Consider the following 21960-nt stretch of genomic DNA (forward strand, 5'->3'; position numbering starts at 1 on the left):
ACGAGTTACTGTAGCTCAAATTGCTCAAGTTATTGCTGGTTCTGATAGAAAGGTGTCAGAATACACAGTGCATCGCACTTTGTTGTGTATGGGGCTGCTTAGCCGCAGACCAGTCAGGGTGCCCATGCTAAACTCTGTCCACCTCCAAAAGTGCCAACAGTGAGCATCAGAACTGGACTACAAAGCAATGGAAGAAGGTGGCCTGGTCTGATAAATGACGGTTTCTTTTACATCACGTGGATGGCCATGTGTGTGTGCGTGGGTTACCTAGGGAACACATGGAACCAGGATGCACTATGGGAAGAAGGCAAGTCAGAGGATGCAGTGTGATGCTTTGGGCAATGTTCTGCTAGGAAACCTTGGGTTCTGCCATCCATGTGGATGTTAATTTGGCACTACCTAAGCATCGCAACAAAGCAAAATTGGTTCAGGAATGATTTGAGGAGCACAACGAGTTTGAGGGGTTGACTTGGCCTCCAAATTCCCCAGATCCAATCAAGCATCTGTGGGATGTACTGAACATACATGTCTGATCCATGGAGGCCCCACCTCACAACTTACAGGACTTAAAGAATCTGCTGCTAACATATTGGTGCCAGATACCACAGCACACCTTCAGGGGTCTAGTTGAGTCCATGCCTCGTCGGGTCAGGGCTGTTTTGGCAGCAAAAGGGGGACCAGCACAATATTAGGAAGGTGGTCATAATGTTATACCTGATCTATGTATTTACTCATAATAATTACTTTTAAAATTGCCAGTGCTCTTATGTTGGAAAATAAGTGTATGTTGTAATGGAAATAAAGTTTCTTTAGAGAAATTGCTGTAATTTAAATTAAATCATAGTTCTGATTTTTGGCTAATTTGTGTATTTCTCCATAGCCTGGATCACGGAGAGCTGTAAATGGAGCAGATGAGAAGTTTGGCAGCAAGGAGTCCAAGCCAGCCGCACTGGACCCTGTCTCGTGTATAAGTGAGCACAGTCTCTGTCTATAAATATACAGATTTTACTTCATCATTGAACTCTGTATACTGCTCCCTGCTGGCCACTGTGACATTTTACATTGCATGCAGACAAGCAAGGGCATCATGCACACATTCTTTGAGTGGTAACATTAATTTTCTGTTGCAGTTGCAAGTGTTTTTTGTATAAATTGACAATAATAATTTTTTCCCACAAAAAATGAGTTGGAAATGACTTGAAATGTCACTGTCATGCATTGTCCCTCTATCCTTCCACTTACATGTCATCTTTCTCTCTGCCCATCCCTCCCTCAGGCACGGCTGATCTACACCAGATGTTCCCTACGCCTCCATCTTTAGAGCAGCACATCATGGGTTACTCCCCCATGAACATGGGCAGTAAAGATGGCTGTATGGAGCCTGGCTCTGGCCTCAACACTCTGGATGGCCCTAATGCTCTGGGTGGCCAGTTTAAAATCGAGGTGGAAGAGAGTTTCTGCAGCCCTAAACCTTCTGAAATCAAGGTGAGATGAGTAATTAAATGGCGACTGTCCTAACCATGTGTAGTGCAACAAGTTTCCAAGTAATTTTTCTATCCTGATGAAAAGAGAAATGTTTTGCAGAGTGACACTATTACAGCCAATCAAAATGCACTTCATTCTTAATACTAGGATTTTTTCTTTTTTAGTGGTGTTTCCTTATTTTTCCACCTAAATGACCACTGAAACTTGTTATCCAATCATTAGCCATTCGCTGACAAGATTGTTAAATTTCAATGTAATTTGTGTAATGTCTTTGGCCTATTAAAAATACAAAAACAGAAATTGCAGTAATTGCAGTTTAGTAACAGAACATGAGGATTCATTGGAGAAAAACAATAAAATCATTAAAAGTAATAAATAGACCTATACGTAATATATATTTCACTTAAATAAAAGAATTAAAATAAAACAAGACAAAAATGCGACAAATAGTATATGCTGAGTTTAGCTTCATTTTTGTGATGTGCTCCTCAAACAAATTTACAGAAAGGAAACTAAGATGGCAGCAGCGGCATCCTGTTTGTTTTCTTTATTTTACAGAAGCACAAAGTTTTGCCTTCATTGTGAATGCACACAAATAAAATGCACACATTTTAAATAAAATGAACAGTTTCAAATTATGTCTTACTCTTACCTGTATGACCATAAATGACAAAGTATTTTAATTTTTTTCCGCTGTTGTTAGGAAACAATGTCAACCAAACACACAAAGGGTACACTGCTTAATTGAAAACAGGGATGCAAACTTATCAATTTCGTACTTAAAATGGCAAATTTTGTTAAAAGATGACAATATGTGGAAGAAAACAATTTGTTTTTATTTTTAACATGTTTTTGCAGTATTGAAGTTTGTAGCTCTGTTGAAAGCAATGGCCAATCAGAAGTGTTTACTGTAAGTTAGCCAGAATCCACTCTGAACATGTTTTTGTTTAACGTAAGCTCACTGACTGCATTCTACACACTCAAAATCCTGTTATTATAACACCAAAGCATAGACACGATGTAAATAAGAGATTTGTTATGCAGTGTATATAGTTTGTTTGATTGATTATAACAGGAGTTTTCAACATGTATACTGCAAAGTTTCAAGGGTGACAAACACATATAATATATTTATCCCTTTTAATTAGTTACAGGAGTGAATCGGCTACATTTTCTCTCCTGAAATTGTTTTGATTTACATGATCAGGGTCAAAACATCTCTCACACGATGTCAAATTAGGGATTATGTTTCTTCACCATGCCCTGATGGAGTTTTGGTTCTTTGTCACTGTCGTCTTTAGCTTGGCTTGCTCAGTTGGAAACACAAATTTCAACTAAAGTTTTCAACTAAATATAAAAATAAAATTAATTACTAAATTAACTGTATCAACTTTATTACTGATCTGCCCACATTGTCACTATATGATAAATTGAAATGAGCTGATAACATTACCGTTTTTTCCAGAATGATTGTATTGCCGAAACAAATTTTGTTGCAATAATTTTCTGTTTAACACTGTGAAGCTGCTTTGAAACTATCGTCATTGTAAAAGCACTATATAAATAAAGTTGCCTTGACTTGATTGATGTGCATTAATTGTTGTAGTGAAAATGCAGACTAAAGAACTGCAACATAGACAGGAATACACAAAGTTTAGCAGCTTCTGCAGTATAAGATAAAAAAAACTTTTTCATGTGTCCCTTTTAAAGCAATGTTTAAAAATGTGTTTTTGAATTAAATCTGGAAATACTTAAGGCTCTTTAGAGCATTATTTTAGCTTTAATAATTCAAATTATTATGTATTATATTATGTTTATTATATTATGTATTTTTGTATTTTAAAGTAGTTAACTAATCAAAAATTATTTGCAATCATAAATCAGTCAAATCAATCAAAAATCATAACTTCATGAAACATGCACAGATCATAGAAAATGGCACAGCATTATTTATAGCAGATTCTCACGATTAAAATGCATTGATCACAAGATATTCCTCATGGAGGAGCAATTTTAAAAATTGCCATTATGGCTAAACAAAAAGGCAACCTTGATTTCAAACTTTCGATCCAGATGCAGCTCGCATGTAGTTTTCCCTCATACTCTATTGCCTTCCTGAGTTATTGCCTGTCAAATAAGGAAAACATATGTAAAACTATAATAAAAGTTAGATTTTTTTGTCTTTTATCAGCAGTTTTTCACCACAAGAATGTGTAAATGTAATATAATTTATATTTTCTAAAAAGTTAAAGAGTGTTCTATCAAACAATACCTGCCTTTTGACTCACCTAGTTATGGAGTTTTGGGTCTTTACTTTTGTGCATGTCACCCAGAAAAAAAACCCATCTCTAAAGATGCCTTTAGGTCTTAAGGGTTAAAACGGTTAACTGATCATATGAATCACTCAAAATGCTTCTTGTGCGAGTCATTTCTGTTATATTGCTGCAGAATATGGACTTATACAACTGCGAATGTAACATTTTTGTTTCTTTCGCTCTCTCTTCAGGACTTCTCATTTGTGTACAAGCCTGATTTATGTCAACCGTTTGTGGGCTGCTCCATGTTTGCCCCCCTGAAGTCTTTGCCTAGTCAGTGCCTGCCCCCTATCAAACTGCCTGATGAGTGTGTTTACAGGCCCAGCTGGACAGTGGGAAAACTGGAGCTACTCAACTCTGTACCTGCTATGTCCATTTTCAGCAAGGATGGGTGAGTTTCACATCTGGGGGACGCACAAATTGACTGAACCTAGTGTATGTACACAACAGAGGCAACAACCTTAGCCATTATATATATATATATTACACGGACTTTTGTATGCACTAAGAATTTATTTGTTTTTACAAAGAAATGTCAGTGTCATTTTTCACCCCAAATAAAACAAATCATGAAAAAAACATACATTTTATTTTGTGCATTCTGACAATACAGCACATTTAGTTATTTACACACTTATTACTGTAATAATTGAAAAATAAAAACTGGTGTATTTAGAGTTGCAATTTACAAATGCATTTTACTGTTGAGCCGTTTTAATATATTTGTTTTAATAGATAAATTACACCACATAGTAAAAAAAATTCTGTCTGAAATGTTTTTCACTTAAAATATGACCCAGGCATTTTTTTCTGCAAGATTTGCCCAATAACTAGTAGGATTGTGACAGTATACCGCTGTGAAGATATAGCACTATATGAATAGTACAGTTGTCATATTGTGCACATTTGCTCATCTACAGTATTACTGGGGGGAAAAAGTAAATCAGACGTAAAATCTCACCTGCACCTTCTTTTCCACTTGACTGCTTTGCTCTACCTACATACTTGCATCGGAGAAACTCTCAGATACAGAGGCTATCATCTCCAATCTCTATCTCTATCCCCCATCAAATATGTGGTTTGGGAAAACTTGGATAAAAAATAAAATAAACGTGTGGTTATCCTCGAAGATAGATATATACAATTTATGAGTATGATATGTGAGGAAACACATCGAACATGTTCGCCTTTATTCGAGAACACCATCCGTACAGATAAAGGTAAACCCTTTTATTACTTAAGGCCGTATAATTTCCGCGATGTAGAGGGAATCCCGGAATCCAGTCATGAAAATGTAATTTTATAGTATAACGCAGATGTCACGTAAAACATGCAGATGGGTGAATAAATCGTAAGTAGAGGAAGCCCCTTGCATTTAGGAGGCCTTTCCACCTGTCGAGGAGCTCCTTCAAGGCACATGGAATTTAAACTGACTTACTTGTGGCCAAGTGTGACATAAAAAAAAGAAAGAAGGCGAAAATGGCCCAGGGAAGGCACTCTTGCATGCTAGCGTGGCTGAGCAGTCTTAAGTTGCTGGATTAAGTTATAAATCAAAACGTGTCTGTGAATATTAAAGCGCAAAAAGACTACTAAAGACAACTAAAGACATATATTATCTGCTTGTTCTCTGTCTCTGTGTGAATTAGCCGCGCCAGTTCGTCTACTACATAACTCAAGTATGCATGGCGCTCATGGTGTTTTCAGCATCTGCCATCTCATAATATTAAGACGTGAAAACACAAGCATATCCTGAGCTTAAAGCATTTCATCATTTTATTTGAGAAAAAAACACTGTGAAGCACACTCTGAAACTCAAATGTCTCCACTACAATGTGTCAAAATAAAAGCTTGGTTTAACTTGAAGAAATTATGACTACTATTGTACAATAGAATGTACTTAACAATAATAAAAATAACAACAACTACAAAAACATTTATTTAAACATTATTTAGGGAATATTATTTTTGGACCATATTGTAGTTTAGTAAATATGTTGTGCAGCTAGTTTTTACATTTTTATTTGAATACATTTTAAAGCAAACATTAATTAAATAGTTTTATGAATTTAATTGATTACCACCCTTTTTGATAATATATTTGTAATAAATTATAAAAAGATATGTCATAATTAATTTTCTGAATATAATGAATTTCATAGGACTCTATTTTGTTAATCGAATCCATAATCAATTATGAAATGTATCTGATTGTAAGTTTTTGATTATTGAAATATGAATAAACAAAACAAAATAGTTTCACTATTTGCATTTGTTGTTAAAAAGTTTCCATTCATTTAATGGACATTTTAACTAATGATGATAATTGATCGTTTAATACCGTATATACCATAAAACGTGATATTTTTTGAGACTGTTATCATACCTTGAAAATCTCATACCGTTACTACCCTTACTGTAAGTACTAACTTATGTACTGTGCATTGTTACACACCCACACCTCTTGTTCTTACTAATAGCGGATAGATAATAAAAGAAAAGAACAGAACAGAACAGGTGTTAACAAACTGTTAATTAGGCTGTCAACTCCATCTGCTGCCACTTTCCTTTTATTTTTCTTACATTTAAAGCTGCTTATCTCAGAGAGTCTTCACTGTCCTTACTCAAACTGCTCTCTGTTTCTCATGGACTGGTTTATTTGAATAGCTGATGTTTGCTCAGACTGCCACATCTGATTCTTATTCACACAGTGTTATTCATAATCTTCTAGTCTGTATTTCTTTTTCGTATGATGTTATGAACCTGTGTAAAGGTAAACTTCAACTACACTCTTTCATTCAGTTAAACTTGAGTTATGCCGTTTAAATGCATTGTGTCTTTATACTGCTGCAATATCAAAGCAGATGAAAAAATAATCTGATAAAGTTCTTTTCTTACATTAAACTCGGAGAGCAAAGAGAACACTGTGTTCTTAAACATTTATATTTGATGTCAGTAGAAATTCAGTGAAATCGAGAGAGGAGAGGGCTCTTACGAATGGTTGATGACAGAGTGATAAGTCTGCCTGTAAAGTCCACGTTTGTTTAAGTCAGTTCAAAAGCCCTTTATGAGCTGGTTAGGCTTCTTTTATAACCCACAGCAGCTGGTAAAGAGGGCCACGTCTTCAAATGGGGGACCTTCAAACGCCTGCCTGTTTTTAAAGGCCACCGGGAGCCACACTCTGCATTCTCACACACACAAACACGAACACAAAACACATACCCATGTGGCACAAGCTGTGCTTTCATTTCTTGCACAGCTGCCTGTTGGACCGTCTGCCTAAAAATAGCTTATTCTCCCTCCCCCTGGAGGTCTTCTTAGGATACAAGTACAGTTCTGCAGCTCATAATATATATCCACTGTGTTATAACCAATAATCATTTATGTTGCTGGGAACAGGATTGACGAGACATTTTAAATGTCACTCATTTGTTGTAGGGCTTGATTTCAGTGATTCCCAAATTACCCTCTTGTCTTTTTTCTGCTTTCTTCACTCTAGTGAAAACAATGCTATGGAGCAAGATTACATCCAGACGTATACACCTCAAACCCACACACCATTCTTGTCTAACAGTGCCCCGCCCAGCAACAGTGGCACAAGCATCCTCCCGTCTCCTGCCACACCTCGTTTTTCAGCTCCCACCCCTCGTACGCCACGGACTCCCCGGACCCCCAGGGGCCCAGCCAGCGTGCAGGGTTCCCTCAAATATGAGAACTCGGACCTGTACTCGCCAGCCTCGACGCCCTCCACCTGCAGGCCGCTCAACTCTGTGGAACCTGCGACGGTTCCCTCCATCCCCGAAGCCCACAGCCTATACGTCAACCTCATCCTGTCGGAGTCTGTCATGAACCTGTTTAAGGATTGTAACTTCGACAGCTGCTGCATCTGCGTATGCAACATGAACATCAAAGGCGGCGACGTGGGCATCTACATCAGTGACCCCAACATGGAGGCCCAGTATCCCTGTGGGTGCGGCTTCAGTGCTGTTGTCAATCGACGCTACGGTAATGGTTCCGGCCTTTTCTTGGAAGACGAGCTTGATATCATCGGACGGGGTTCAGATGTGAGCCAGGAGGCGGAGAAGCGCTTTGAGGCGTTACGGAGCATTTCGCTGGAGAAGACAGGGGGTGGAGGCAAGGATCGAGTCCCGGACGAGCTTATCGCTCTCCTGCAGGATCAGTGCACTAATCCTTTCTCCCCCATCCTGGCATTGGACCCCGAGGGACCGTCTTCCCAAGGGCCAGGGGGTACTACTGTACCACCATGTGTGCGTGTAGAGGAAAGGGACTTCCATAATGACTGTTACATGGCTCTAGAACACGGGCGGCAGTTCATGGACAACATGTCTGGTGGCAAGGTGGACGAGACTCTGGTGAAGAGCACGTGTTTGCACCATTGGGCCAAACGCAGCGGTGAGAGATTAGTGCATATTCAATGTTTTTTCAGGTCTTTGTTTTTTATACAATTAAAAACAATTCCTATCATTAAGCTGGTACATTTTTTATCACAGATATGATCACAAAAAGAGGAAGCCAAAATAAAAGATAGCCATAACAACTACTTACTTTCATACACATTACTCCTTATTCTTATTGTGACTGAATTAGTCATTCTCAGTCCTTCCTTTTACAGTTTTATGGATGTTAACCAAATATTACCACTTGCGTGTCTTTTTAGTGATGCACTGAAATGTCTACAACCAAAAATATTTGGTAAAACAGCTATTTTTATTTTTCATTTTAGGGCCTAAACATTAACTGAAACTATGCTTTTACGATTATTTGTTTTGAAGGTGTGTTGAAATTAATTGTTGCGTTGCGATGCAGACATGGACGTTTCTGCACTGTTGCAGTAATAAACTAGCCTGACAAGCCAGACCCACATCAAGATGTTTGGTCTGGAAACTCACCATTGACAGCTCAATCTGAGGGGCAGGATAAACGGTTCTCTTTCAAATTCCCTCTACACGCAATTGGATAGCACTTCAACAAACCAGAGCAACGAAGGTGAAGCGGAGCTAGTTGACTAAGATTAAACTTTCGGCAAAACTCCGAACACATCTTCCCTTTTTAAGAATGACTTCAGTGCCGTTCTTTGTGCTTTTCTCTGAGAACTCGGCCGTCATTATGTTAAGCCCCGCTCACCGACTCTATACACGATGTGATTGGCCTAACCAGAGTTTGGTTTTTACAACTCAGAAGATATTGACAGTTGCTAGATGATACTCGCGGTAGATTAGATGTGATGCCGCTAGGGTGCGTCTAGATTTCTAGGCTAGTAATAAAACCATAATAGATTATAGCCTACTGATGTTTTGCCTGACATCATTTGTCACATTCGTGTGTGTGCGGCTGTATGCATGTGCATGCAAGTGTGTGAGCGTTATTGTAAGTTAAGTACACTAGTAACTACGGTTTCATGCGCTTTTAGTATTTACTAGTGTTAGTTCTAAATGGTCCTGTTATCTGCTGTGTTCAGGCTTAAGTTGTGTTTGATGTTGGCTAAATTTAGTAAGTGTACTTTCCTGGAGCAGATAAAATAAAGTTGATATATTTGTCTGCTTGTATTCATTGACAAAATTTAGCAAAAGTTCAATAACCCACATTTAATTACTGAGACTTAAGTTTCCATTTCTGTTTTTGGCTAAATAAAAACTTTTTTTGTGGTTGTAAAAAATATTGTTTTGGTGCATCACTTTATTCTACTTGTGTTTATACAGTGCATTGTGAAAGTATTCGGCCCCCTTGAACTTTGCGACCTTTTGCCACATTTCAGGCTTCAAACGTAGATATAAAACTGTAATTTTTTAATGAAGAATCAACAACAAGTTGGACACAATCATGAAGGGAATGGAAATTTATTGGATATTTCAAATAAAAAAAAAATAAAAAAAAATGGACAAATTGGGCGTGCAAAATTAGTAAAATTACTAATTTTAAAATTACTTTCAGTGCAGCAAACTCTCTCCAGAAGTTCAGTGAGGATCTCTGAATGATTCAATGTTGACCTAAATGACTAATGATGATAAATAGAATCCACCTGTGTGTAATCAAGTCTCCGTATAAATGCACCTGCACTGTGTTAGTCTCAGAGGTCCGTTTAAAGCGCAGAGAGCATCATGAAGAACAAGGAACACACCAGGCAGGTCCGAGATACTGTTGTGGAGAAGTTTAAAGCCGGATTTGGATACAAAAAGATTTCCCAAGCTTTAAACATCCCAAGGAGCACTGTGCAAGCGATAATATTGAAATGGAAGGAGTATCAGACCACTGCAAATATACCACGACCTGGCCGTCCCTCTAAATTTTCAGCTCATACAAGGAGAAGACTGATCAGAGATGCAGCCAAGAGGCCCATGAACACTCTGGATGAACTGCAGAGATCTACAGCTGAGGTGGGAGACTCTGTCCAAAAGAAAACAACAATCAGTCGTATACTGCACAAATCTGGCCTTTATGAAAGAGTGGCAAGAAAAAAGCCATTTTTTAAAGATATCCATAAAAAGTGTTGTTTAAAGTTTGCCACAAGCCACCTAGGCGACACACCAAACATGTGGAAGAAGGTGCTCTGGTCAGATGAAACCAAAATTGAACTTTTTGGCAACAATGCAAAACGTTATGTTTGGCGTAAAAGCAACACAGCTCATCACCCTGAACACACCATCCCCACTGTCAAACATGGTGGTGGCAGTATTATGGTTTGGGTCTGCTTTTCTTCAGCAGGAACAGGGAAGATGGTTAAAATTGATGGGAAGGTGGATGGAGCCAAATACAGGACCATTCTGGAAGAAAACCTGATGGAGACTGCAAAAGACCAGAGACTGGGACAGAGATTTGTCTTCCAACAAGACAATGATCCACAACATAAAGCAAAATCTACAATGGAATGGTTCAAAAATAACCATATCCAGGTGTTAGAATGGCCAAGTTAAAGTCCAGACCTGAATCCAATCGAGAATCTGTGGAAAGAACTGAAAACTGCTGTTCACAAACGCTCTCCATCCAACCTCACTGAGCTCGAGCTGTTCTGCAGGAATGGGAAAATCGCTGTGCAATCGCTGTCTCTCGATGTGCAAAACTGATAGAGACATACCCCAAGCGACTTACAGCTGTAATTGCAGCAAAAGGTGGTGCAACAAAGTATTAACTTAAGGGGGCCTAATAATTTTGCACGCCCAATTTTTCAGTTTTTTTATTTGTTAAAAAAGTTTGAAATATAAAATAAATTTTGTTCCACTTTATGATTGTGTCCCACTTGTTGTTGATTCTTCACAAAATTACAGTTTTATATCTTTATGTTTGAAGCCTGAAATGTGGCAAAAGGTCGTAAAGTTCAAGGGGGCCGAATACTTTCGCAAGGCACTGTATATGATAATAAATGTTGATTATTGACGTAATATTGAGATTGATTGAATATTGTGTATATATTAAACTCTCTCTTCTCTCTCTCTCTCTCTCTCTCTCTCTCTCTCTCTCTCTCTCCACAGCGGTGGATGTGAGCGGGCTGTGCTCTCAGGATGTGTTAAGAGTTCTTCTCTCTCTCCAGCCTGTTCTCCAGGATGCCATCCAGAAGAAGAGGACCGTTCGCTCCTGGGGAGTCCAGGGGCCTCTCACATGGCAGCAGTTTCACAAGATGGCTGGAAGAGGGTCTTACGGTAAGCCATCACATCTTTTGGAGGGGTAATGTTCAAAATCATTATGGTTATGAATACTTTTAAACTGAAGTCCAGGGGGAACCGTGATACTACTGTACTATAATGTTTATGCACTGCAAATAATGCTGTGCATGCGTGTTGCAGACCATCACACTGGTGTCAGTACCAATTTGCCTAACTGATAAGCACTGCCATTTTTGATGCATATGAGAAACATTAAACCACTAACGTGCAAAAAGTGGAAGGAAATAGAGATGTTTGATTGAACCATGCCACAGACTGTTTATCAGCTCGATTTAAAGCACACCACAGCACAAGCTTAGAGTGAATACATTTACTCGCTGACCAACTTTCTGAGATCCAGCAAGAATCGTTCCAGTTTGGCACAGAGCTCTCCCATGAAAACCACAAATAAAATGCCTTGTGATTTAAATTTGTTTAATGCCAGATGAAAAGGCATTGACATTCTCAACAACACTGACTCTGAAAACAGGGAAAGCATTGAGCCACAACAATACAGTTGGAAGGCTTTTTAATCCACAAGTTGCCAACATTCACCATGATTTACTGTATTAACACTTATTGAAATTATGCGATTGTGGCAGAAATGTGGAATATTCATATTGAATTTTATTATATTATTAATGTAGACATTAAATGTATTAAATTAATGTGGAGTTATTAATTACAGTATTTTTTATTAAGCTATATCAGTTTTTGTGCAGCCTATTGTTTTTCACAACAAATACCATAAAAACAATATAGTTACTTTTTTACTATGGTAGTAAAGTGCAATGTGTGTGTGCAATGTGCATTATACACAGTAATAAAAACATTACTGTTTTTGTTCATGTACATACATTTTTTCTGCATCCCTACACAAGCTACTACTACTGCCAAATGTGAATCTTTAAGCGAAAGCATGTCATATTAATTTGTGAAATGTTCACTGTTTGACAAGTGTTTGTCATGTTCTGGTTGTGAAACTACAATTAACTTTACAACTTTCACTTATTATCAAAAATCTGCATGTAAAATTTAAAAGATTTTATTTTTATCATGATTATCATCATTGATATGAAAAATGTAATTTTTTGGCCATATCGCCTAGCCCTACTCTCCTGTCACTCTGACTTTTTTTCCTTCTTTGCACCTCTTCAGGCACAGATGAGTCTCCAGAGCCTCTGCCTATTCCAACCTTCCTGGTAGGGTATGAGTACGACTTTGTAGTTTTGTCACCCTTTGGCCTGCCGTACTGGGAGAAGCTACTGCTTGATCCCTTTGGCTCCCAAAGGGACGTAGGATATCTGGTCCTTTGCCCGGACAGCGACGCTCTCCTTACCGGAGCCAAGAGCTTCTTCAGAGAGTTGACAGCAGTCTATGAGGTGAGGGAGTTTGTCAATCTTTACTTTAATGTTCCGCTGAGAATTTTGTCTCCCACTTTCCACCTTATTTTTCAACTCACAGGTAAGCTAGTTTCTGTAAATCTGAGACTTCCCAATTCATTAGCCTCTATTGGTTAATAACAAAGTGAAGTAAACTGTAAAAGTATTTACGTGCGTTTCATTATGATAATACATTTAAATAATATGATGAATAGCTCATTTCAACATCAATCAGCAGAACAGACTGTTGCTGTATAGCCAAAATATCTCGAACCGACTGACAGTGGAAGCCTTGCATGTTCAAGTTGAAAATGTTCATGCCCACTGTTGTATTGCAAATAATGTAGATGAATACACTATATACTATGAAATAACATGCATGTTTTTTTTCTATGTCAACTGTGCTCTTTCAGCATTCCCTGACTTTCCTGTACTTTCTTATTGGTCTCTATCTGTTTCTGCCCAACAGTCTTGTAAGCTCGGTCAGCATCGACCAATCTCCAAAGTGTATGCTGATGGCATTGTTAGGGTGGGTGGAGTTGCTGCCAAAAAGCACTCAGAACAGCCAGTCAACGATTGGTTTCTGAAAGCGGCTGGTGGCAGCAGTGATGCATTTGCCAAGCTCAAGCTGTTTGCCCAAGTCTGCAGACATGACCTCGGTAAGACCCATCACTCTCTCTTTCTCTGTTATCATGAAGGTATATCAAACATTATTTGTCTCACTAATTTTTTTCTTGTCCCTTCTGTTTCTTCAGCTCCATACCTCGCTACACAGCCATTGGACAGCTCCCTCCTCATTCAGCCAAACCCTATCCCTTCTTCCACCCAATCATCTTCTTCGCAGTCCTCCTCCAACTTGCAAACCTCAATGGCCTCCGGAGGCTCCGCCCTCAACAACAACAGTGCTGCCAGCAACAGTGGCTCAGGCCTGCCAGGCAACACCAATAACACCCCCTCCTCCTCCTCAGGCCCTCAGGGCAGCAGCATCCAGTCTGCCAAGCCCAGCTCGTTTCCTCCCTTTGGAAGCATGGGAGTCCAAGGTAACAGCTCCCAGTCTGGGGCTCTGGGCCAGCAGGCTGTCACCCAGAACTCGAGCCTCTCTGGAGACAATTCAGCCGTCAACAGCCAGACTCAGGGGCCATCTGAACCACCAGAGAGGTATGCAATGTATTTGTTGCTTTTTTTCTGTCTTAATAGTGCCATCATGTATCCATTTACCCTAAAATTGTAACGCACACTAAACTTACAAAACTGTTAAGATTACAGGTTTTGTTTTAAAAGCACATTAAAGACCCGTTATTTTCCCCATTTTCATTAGCACTATGGAGAGGGAAAAGGTCGGAGTTCCCACAGACGGGGAGTCACATGCCATCACATACCCACCTGCCATCATGATTTATGTTGTGGACCCCTTCTCATATGAGGAGGCGGAGCCAGGGACATCTCAATCAAGCATGTGGACACTGGGACTCCTCCGCTGCTACCTGGAGATGTTGCAGGTTCTTCCAGCTCACATACGCAATTCTGTATTTGTACAGGTAGGTACAGGAGCTTTAAATGATACTCTACAGTGGACAAATCTTTAAAAAGCAATTTAACATTTCACAGTGACTTTTGCATACATGTGAATGGACTCAACGGAACGAAAAGTCTAGTGCAGTGGTTCTCAACTAGGGGGCCTCAGAAAACTTCCAAGATGACTTTAACATTTTTTTTAAAGTAAGAAAACAAACATAAAAAAAATCAGCCAAAAATCTATAATTTTTATTTTAATCATCACCTTAACAACTGATGTTTTTCTTTTGAGAACCATGATTTTGAAATGGATATATACATGGATGCCTTCCTAGATCTGGAAAAATTCATGTTATGTCATCTTAACTCCATGGCCATTTTTTAATGAATATACACATTTTTTTTAGTCATCTGGTTGTGAATTGCGAAAAAAAAATATTCTTAAAATGATCTTTCATCTTTATCCAGTTAATTTAAGAACAAACTGGAACTGTCATGTAACTTCATTGGTTAAAAGGAGTGGGAAGAACATTATCTTAAAACTTCTGGAATTCTGCAATGTAATTTACAGAATCTAGGAGTTTTGGGCCTTCAAATATTGCTGTGGACAATGAGAAGCCTTAATCAAAAAAATTGAAAACCACTGGTCTATTGTGATTTTTATATCTACTGTTTCATCCTTTTTGACACCTGAGGAAGTTATGTAAAGACAATAGTTAAAGGAATCACTGTTTTACATATGTGAACTTTGTGTTCTTAGATTGTCCCCTGTCAGTACCTGCTCCAACCTGTGAGGAGTGAGGAGAGACACCTCTACGCCCAACACCTCAAGTCTTTGGCCTTCTCCGTCTTCACCCAGTGCAGAAGACCCCTCCCAACCTCCACCAATGTGAAGTCACTGACGGGTTTCGGCCCCGGCCTTGCCCTCGACACCTCCCTCAGGAACCCAGATGTGAGTGAGGTTCCAGCAGTTTGATGGGTTGATAAATTCAGAAGCATTTGCTTTTCTGTTGTATGGAACAGAGTCACTCGCACAGCCACCAAAATATCTTAAATCTCAAAAATATAAACCGTTTCTGTTTTTTAAAGTTAGGTTGCTGAAGCTCTGCCGATACACTAGACTGACTGAGCTGTTGCTCTGCCATGTAAAAGTGCTAGTCCCTAGTGCCAACAGCGTCAAAATGAACACCCTGATTTGAGGCTCACAGACCCTGTGTTCCTGACCTCCACCATAGAGCTCCTGCACCGGCAACCCATTCAGGCTCTTTAACGGCTCTCACTGCTGTATGAGAACTCGGTGACGTGTGGAGACTGTTACACTGACCTCCCTGTCCTGGAACAAAACCAAAGGGGACTCACACAACCCAACAGTTCTCTTTCCATTATCTGCTTGGGCAGCTCTATGAGACCTCCCTAATGGGATCCGGCTTGCATGTTTTGGCAGAGGAATCCGAAAGCTCCACTTGCTCTCCTTTCTTCAGCGAGCTATTTGTAGAATCCAATTTTCTCGCTCCACTCGCTAGCACTGTTTCTCCCACCCTACTTCCTTCCCCACTCACAAAAGAGATGTGACTACTTGGTGGGGTTTATTGATTTCATAAGAGAGGAAAAGGCTTTATTGATGTGTGCACGGGTATGACCACCATTAGTCTGGGGTTGATGGTTTGACCTTAGACCCTCACTTTTGTCCTCTTGTCCTGCTACTTGCTGTTTTTTAGAGGAAAAAGGACAATTTAAGTTCTATCACACTATTTTCTTTTGACATTTGACTTTCTTGCCACAGAGACCAGAGTGTCTGCGATTGTACACGCCACCTTTCATCCTGGCCCCAACGAAAGACAAACAAACAGAGCTGGGCGAGACCTTTGGAGAAGCATCTCAGAAGTATAATGTCCTATTTGTGGGCTACTGCCTGTCACATGATCAAAGATGGCTGTTGGCCACCTGCACGGACCTGTACGGAGAGTTGCTGGAAACATGTATCATCAGCATAGACGTACCCAACAGGTGAACTACAACTTTATAAGTGTTCAGTAGCATAGTGGGACATACAGGTGTATAAAACCATTATTACCACCATAGTCATGACAAGTGAAAGACATCTTTGTAACACTTTTACTTTAATCTCCATGATGTACCTCTTAAGTATTACAAATGTACACATTTAGCTAATTTCTAATCACTTTTAAATAATGTAATCATAAATGAAGGACATTTCAAATATACTTGAAGCATTTGTGTCTAGAGGTATAGAGGTTTTATATAGTTTTCTGTTTGCCGTCTCAGAGCAAGAAGGAAAAAGGGATCTGCCCGGAAGCTGGGCCTACAGAAGCTTTGGGAGTGGTGCCTGGGTTTGGTTCAGATGACATCATTACCATGGAGAGTGGTGATTGGCCGACTTGGACGAATAGGTCATGGAGAGTTGCGAGGTAGTGACTAATGTAATGCTTTTTGGCCTTTTCAGTTGTTATTGCTTTTATAAAATTGTTACTATATTAATATATTTATTAATAAAAATTAAAATGTTATTTTCTCAAGGAAATTCCTTAAGTGGCACATTTCCAACTGCTCAATCAGCATCCTGGACCAAAACAAATTCGTTTTAATAATACATTCAATCACAAGATTTCCAATGCAAACATGATATTTTTTTCCCATGGGAATAAATTTATGGTTTTCTTTTCCTCTCTCAGACTGGAGTATTTTATTGAGCAGAAGGAATCTGCAGTCAGTGTCTCGGAGGCTAAAGGAGAACTGCAGGCTGTGTGGGATCTCAGCAGCTGACACTCCCAGCATCCTTAGCGCCTGTCTAGTTGCCATGGAACCCCAGGGCTCATTTGTCATCATGCCAGGTAGAATTACACTTCCTGTTTCTCTCCGTATGGTGTGCACGTTGTTGTCCTTATTTTATGGCTAGTTTGTTGCATTAGCAATAATTAGTGTGCATATTTGTTTCATTTTTGCTTCATTTGTGGCACAAAATTAAACTGATTTTTTTTCTCCTTTTTTCAAACTTTCCAAACTAGTTTCCTGAACACTGTGTACACTAGAATGTCTATTAAACCAGAAGAGGATGAAATACTTAAACAACAAAATATGGCACACTTCAGCTTTATAATATAGGCCCACGTTGCTGTAGTGCGTCTCTGCTGTGGATGTGAATGATAGCCCCAATGTGTCATAACGCATGTGTCTGCTGTCCCTATCTGATATACGCCCCTGTGTGTGTCTCGATCTCATAAAACACTTTTCTACACTCCTATTGATTCCTGTGCTGGTGTGATGATACTGAAGATCGATGGCTTTATTTGACAAGAGCTTTTTATTCTGTCATAGTATCAAGATGTATTGCATCTGATAGATTTTGCCCATCACTCACATAGCTTTGAGAGCTATGATGTCTATACAAGGAAAAACATTGTTGTTCATTATTGGATTATACTTATTCAAAGCTAATTTAAATTTAAGTCAAACCTGATTCACTGATGGAAATAACTGATAAAAATAGTACTTCCATCCTTGGTTCTCTTGATTAGATTTTCAGTCTATTATTTTTAATCTTATGTATCTTTTCTTTGTTCAGACTCTGTGTCGACAGGTTCAGTGTTTGGTCGAAGTACGACTCTGAATATGCAGACTTCCCAGCTGAGCACCCCGCAGGACACGTCTTGCACGCACATCCTGGTGTTCCCCACCTCTGCCGTTGTGCAAGTCAACAGCTCCAACTACCCGCACGAGAACATTGACCTTGCGTTCAACGGTGGCAATGGTGAGGGGCAACACTTTTCTCCCACTCTACTAGGTAGCCTGTGTTCCTGTCCTAGTGAGAGATGTTGCAATATGAATCAGCTGTACAAGTTGTATTACGTCATGTTAATATAAGTCAATTATACTAAATACTAGGGGTGACCCCTAATAGTCGGAGATTCGTTGCATCGATATGCAGGACCGAATTCAACCACTGATCTCATGGATCGAATCTTCGCGGGTGTTATGAAACAAGAATCACACCATTTTGGCAAAATGGGGGTGCTCAATATTAGTGTTATAAAGACGTGTCGCGGCGCTCAGCGATCGCCCCTTTAAGAGCACTGAGTTTGGGACCGGACGCGCAGCGCCTTTAAAATTCGAACACATATACACCGATGGCGGCATTCGACGCCTGTCCGCGGCGATTAAATGTATATTTCCCTCAAATCGTGAATGTACTGATTTCACCCTGTGCTACAAGATACACTCATCGTGCAGCTCTTCTGTCAGAAGTCGATTAAAATTTGAGCTCGCGTGTATATAATGTTCACGTCTGCCTGGTGTGCCTGAGACACGGCGCGCGACCCCCTTTAGGCACAATCGGCTTAAGAACGTGCATATAAACACACTCAAAGTGTTCTTTTCCTCTCTAGGCAGGTATTTTTTTCGGTTTATTTATCAAAATGTTCTTTTATATATTTGTGTGATGATCTGTGTTTCGATCGCGGCTTTAAAATGTTATGAGAGACCGGTTAATTTTCTGTTTATTTTTTCCGGTCTATGGTTTACACACACACACAGATTCAACTATCGGTCGACCATAGAGAGATTCGATTGTGTAAATCCTTAGTCGGAGACACCCCTACTAAATACTTGCTTTATCACTAGATGGATCGGATCCAATCGGTGGCATCTTTGACCTACTGGAGCAGGAAGGTAACGACCTGGTTGATCCTGACATCATAAACATCCTCCCTGCCTCACCCACCACGTCACCAGTTCACTCACCTGGATCCCAGTACCCCCATGGAGGAGATGGGAGTAAGGTAATTGAAAGACAAGTTCATTCACCACAAATAATCAGAATATTCTCTCGCAAGTCCTTGTAAAGGTTAATGACACAAACCTTGAATAGAAGACACAATGGTTCAGATTAGTTGTTAAAATAACTTTTATCAGAATTTAAGTGATTTTCTGTGAGTAAGTGACATTTCATGTCTTATCATCTTTTTTTTTAGGGTCAAAGTACAGACCGTATGGAGTCTCACGAAGAAGCTCCCAATATCCTCCAGCAGCCATTAGCTCTGGGCTATTTTGTGTCCACAGCTAAAGCAGGTCCACTGCCTGACTGGTTCTGGTCCGCATGTCCTCAGGCACAGAACCAGTGTCCCCTTTTCTTAAAGGTAACAGCTCTTTACTCATAATGCAGAAATGCTTCTCTTGGGATTTGTACAATTTGTATTGCACTATTTCCACATTTCCCTAGCAAATCCTGATTTATCCCTAAACAAGTACTGCCTACAAGTGCAAAACAATATTTTTTTATCTGGCATTAGACAAAAAATGTGTCTAGAATGTAATTTTCTTGTTGACTGTAGAAAGCAGAGTATCGCCTCCTAGTGAAACATCTACATGTCATGCTTTGTCCAGGTCACATGACCTTCTGTTTCCCCCTCATGCAGCATTTATAGAGAATCCTGCAATGAGGGATTTTTAATAATTCAGTACTCAGGGATTGGGCCAGACTGCTGTTGGTGTTTATAAGAAAGACAAGGAAAGAAAATATATATAGAGGGAATTGGAGCACGCAAAATGTGTTGACATGAATTAAGGCAAAGCATTTGATTTAATAAGCAGCTGTTAGTTTACTGCTGACTTTGTTGACTTGTACACAGTTAAAAAGTCTGGAGCAAACTGTTCCCTAATTAAGGAAATTGTAAACAGTGGTATGAATGTTTTTGGCGTCTTGTGTTTACTTATTCATGGGTTTGTCAGTTTAATTCATAACAGGCACTGACAATGAGAGGAAACCCTCAGCTTTGTAGCTTGTTTTGGGTGGGCGTGGATTAATAGATGTCGTCGGCTGAAAATTTCTTCTTGTCTCTCTCCTTCCCTACTCCAGGCCTCTCTACACCTCCATGTGTCTTCAGTGCAATCGGATGAACTTTTGCACAGCAAACACTCTCACCCTCTAGACTCCAATCAGACCTCTGATGTTCTCAGGTAACATTCCTCTTAAGTGTTTGAAAAGCCATCTTCTATTGTATATAATACAATTGAATTATAGCTAATATTGAATATGCCAAAATGTTTCTCTTTTGCAGATTTGTGTTGGAGCAGTACAACGCCCTTTCCTGGTTGACCTGTGACCCTGCGACCCAGGACCGCCGCTCTTGCCTGCCCATCCATTTTGTGGTGCTCAATCAAATGTACAACTTCATCATGACCATGTTGTAACACTTAAAGAGCAGAACTGAGAGCAGGACCTTATCAGGGAACGAAAAGAGGAGAGTGAAGAAAAGGTGGATCTAAAACCAACCCAACAGATAACTACAGTGCTGGACTTTATATGTACGTGAGTTACAACGGAGATGATCTGGGTAGGCAGTCACTACACCCGAGACCCAGCACTGTGGAGGAGAATCAGGCGTCTGGTGTTTATAACACTCGAAGAGAATATGGCAGAGGACGAACGTAGGCCTTGAATGAGGTTTCGGCAGTGTGGAGGCCAAAGAAAGAAGACGAAAGTGCTGACTGGTGGTGATCTACATCCCTGGTTCCACGCGCGGATCCTCAGTTATCATGGATTCGGACCTCGGTTCTATAATCAACATGTATGGAGAAGTAATCTGTATAGAATCTGATGGAAAGGGACTTTGATGCTCTATGAAATGAGAGAATGAATTCTTGGTTTTAAGACCTCTAATTCCCTGTTTCTTTTGGATGGGATTATATCCAAATGAAATGCCTGCATCTGTCTTATTTATTGTAAGTTTTTAAATGTATAATTTGTCTGATTTCTTAACCTCTTTTATATATAAAAGTTCTAGAAGGTTTGTATTGCCTTCCTGCTTTAAAGCAATTGGTCAAAAATATATGTAATCGTCTTAATTACAAAAACAAACCAACAAAAAACCCACTAAAAAGATGAATAAAATAAAGTTGCGGTAGGTTGCTTTTAGAGTATTATTTTTTGTAAGGGAGACAGATTATTTGTATTGTCACGATGTACAGAGGAGACCAGATAGGAGGTTTCTGTCCGCGCTTTTGCGTGTGGACACAATTACAGCTAAGCTTTAGCTGCACGGGACTTGTACAGCAATGAAGTTCACTGTGTTTAAAAATAAAGAGGTACATTGTCGTATATTGTATTTTATACCACACATTTAGACACAAAAACGAAAAACTGCAATATATAAATAATTATATATGAATGCCGCACCAGATTTGGGTGGCACTGCTTCTGTTTTAGGAATAAAAAGTCAACTTAATGTTTTTCCTGTGCTTGTGTTTTTTGGGGGGAGGGAATGTGATGTGAAATCTGATTGTAGTGATGGAGTCTTGCGGCTTTGATGAAGATAAAGACCTATAATAAGCTTCCTAGCCCCCCCTTTAGAAGTTCATTCATTTCACTTCACCTCGTCCTCCCTGATTGGTTCTCTGGGTTGCACCATTTTTTGAGTGAAAATTGACACTTGTAGACCAAAATCACTTTTCTTTGAGTGTGACAAAGAAATGTGTGGTGTAAGTGGACTTTACAATCGGATCTGGCTGCTTGTTGGAAATGCAGTGTTTGTGCACAGAGAAAGATCTATTTCCTGTATCTTACTCTGTTCAGAATAAACTGTATGCTGATAT

At 39.5% G+C, this 21960-nt stretch overlaps 1 protein-coding gene across 1 annotated transcript in view; it reads left to right on the plus strand.

The window, feature by feature from the left end:
• med13a (mediator complex subunit 13a) overlaps window positions 1–21593 on the plus strand; it is a 92213-nt gene extending 70620 nt beyond the window's left edge. The window contains exons 13-30 of the mRNA XM_067433945.1: window positions 881–971; window positions 1277–1485; window positions 3992–4191; window positions 7297–8210; window positions 11285–11452; window positions 12614–12837; window positions 13307–13496; window positions 13593–13995; window positions 14156–14375; window positions 15113–15304; window positions 16136–16359; window positions 16639–16781; window positions 17046–17204; window positions 17936–18121; window positions 18991–19148; window positions 19341–19505; window positions 20225–20325; window positions 20427–21593. Coding sequence (XP_067290046.1) covers window positions 881–971; window positions 1277–1485; window positions 3992–4191; window positions 7297–8210; window positions 11285–11452; window positions 12614–12837; window positions 13307–13496; window positions 13593–13995; window positions 14156–14375; window positions 15113–15304; window positions 16136–16359; window positions 16639–16781; window positions 17046–17204; window positions 17936–18121; window positions 18991–19148; window positions 19341–19505; window positions 20225–20325; window positions 20427–20559 — 4080 coding nt within the window. The 3' untranslated portion in view covers window positions 20560–21593. The remainder of the gene's footprint in view (window positions 1–880; window positions 972–1276; window positions 1486–3991; window positions 4192–7296; window positions 8211–11284; window positions 11453–12613; window positions 12838–13306; window positions 13497–13592; window positions 13996–14155; window positions 14376–15112; window positions 15305–16135; window positions 16360–16638; window positions 16782–17045; window positions 17205–17935; window positions 18122–18990; window positions 19149–19340; window positions 19506–20224; window positions 20326–20426) is intronic.
• The last annotated feature ends 367 nt before the right edge of the window (window positions 21594–21960 follow it).

Source organism: Pseudorasbora parva, chromosome 23, assembly GCF_024679245.1.
Source record: "Pseudorasbora parva isolate DD20220531a chromosome 23, ASM2467924v1, whole genome shotgun sequence".
Classification (NCBI taxonomy): domain Eukaryota; kingdom Metazoa; phylum Chordata; class Actinopteri; order Cypriniformes; family Gobionidae; genus Pseudorasbora; species Pseudorasbora parva.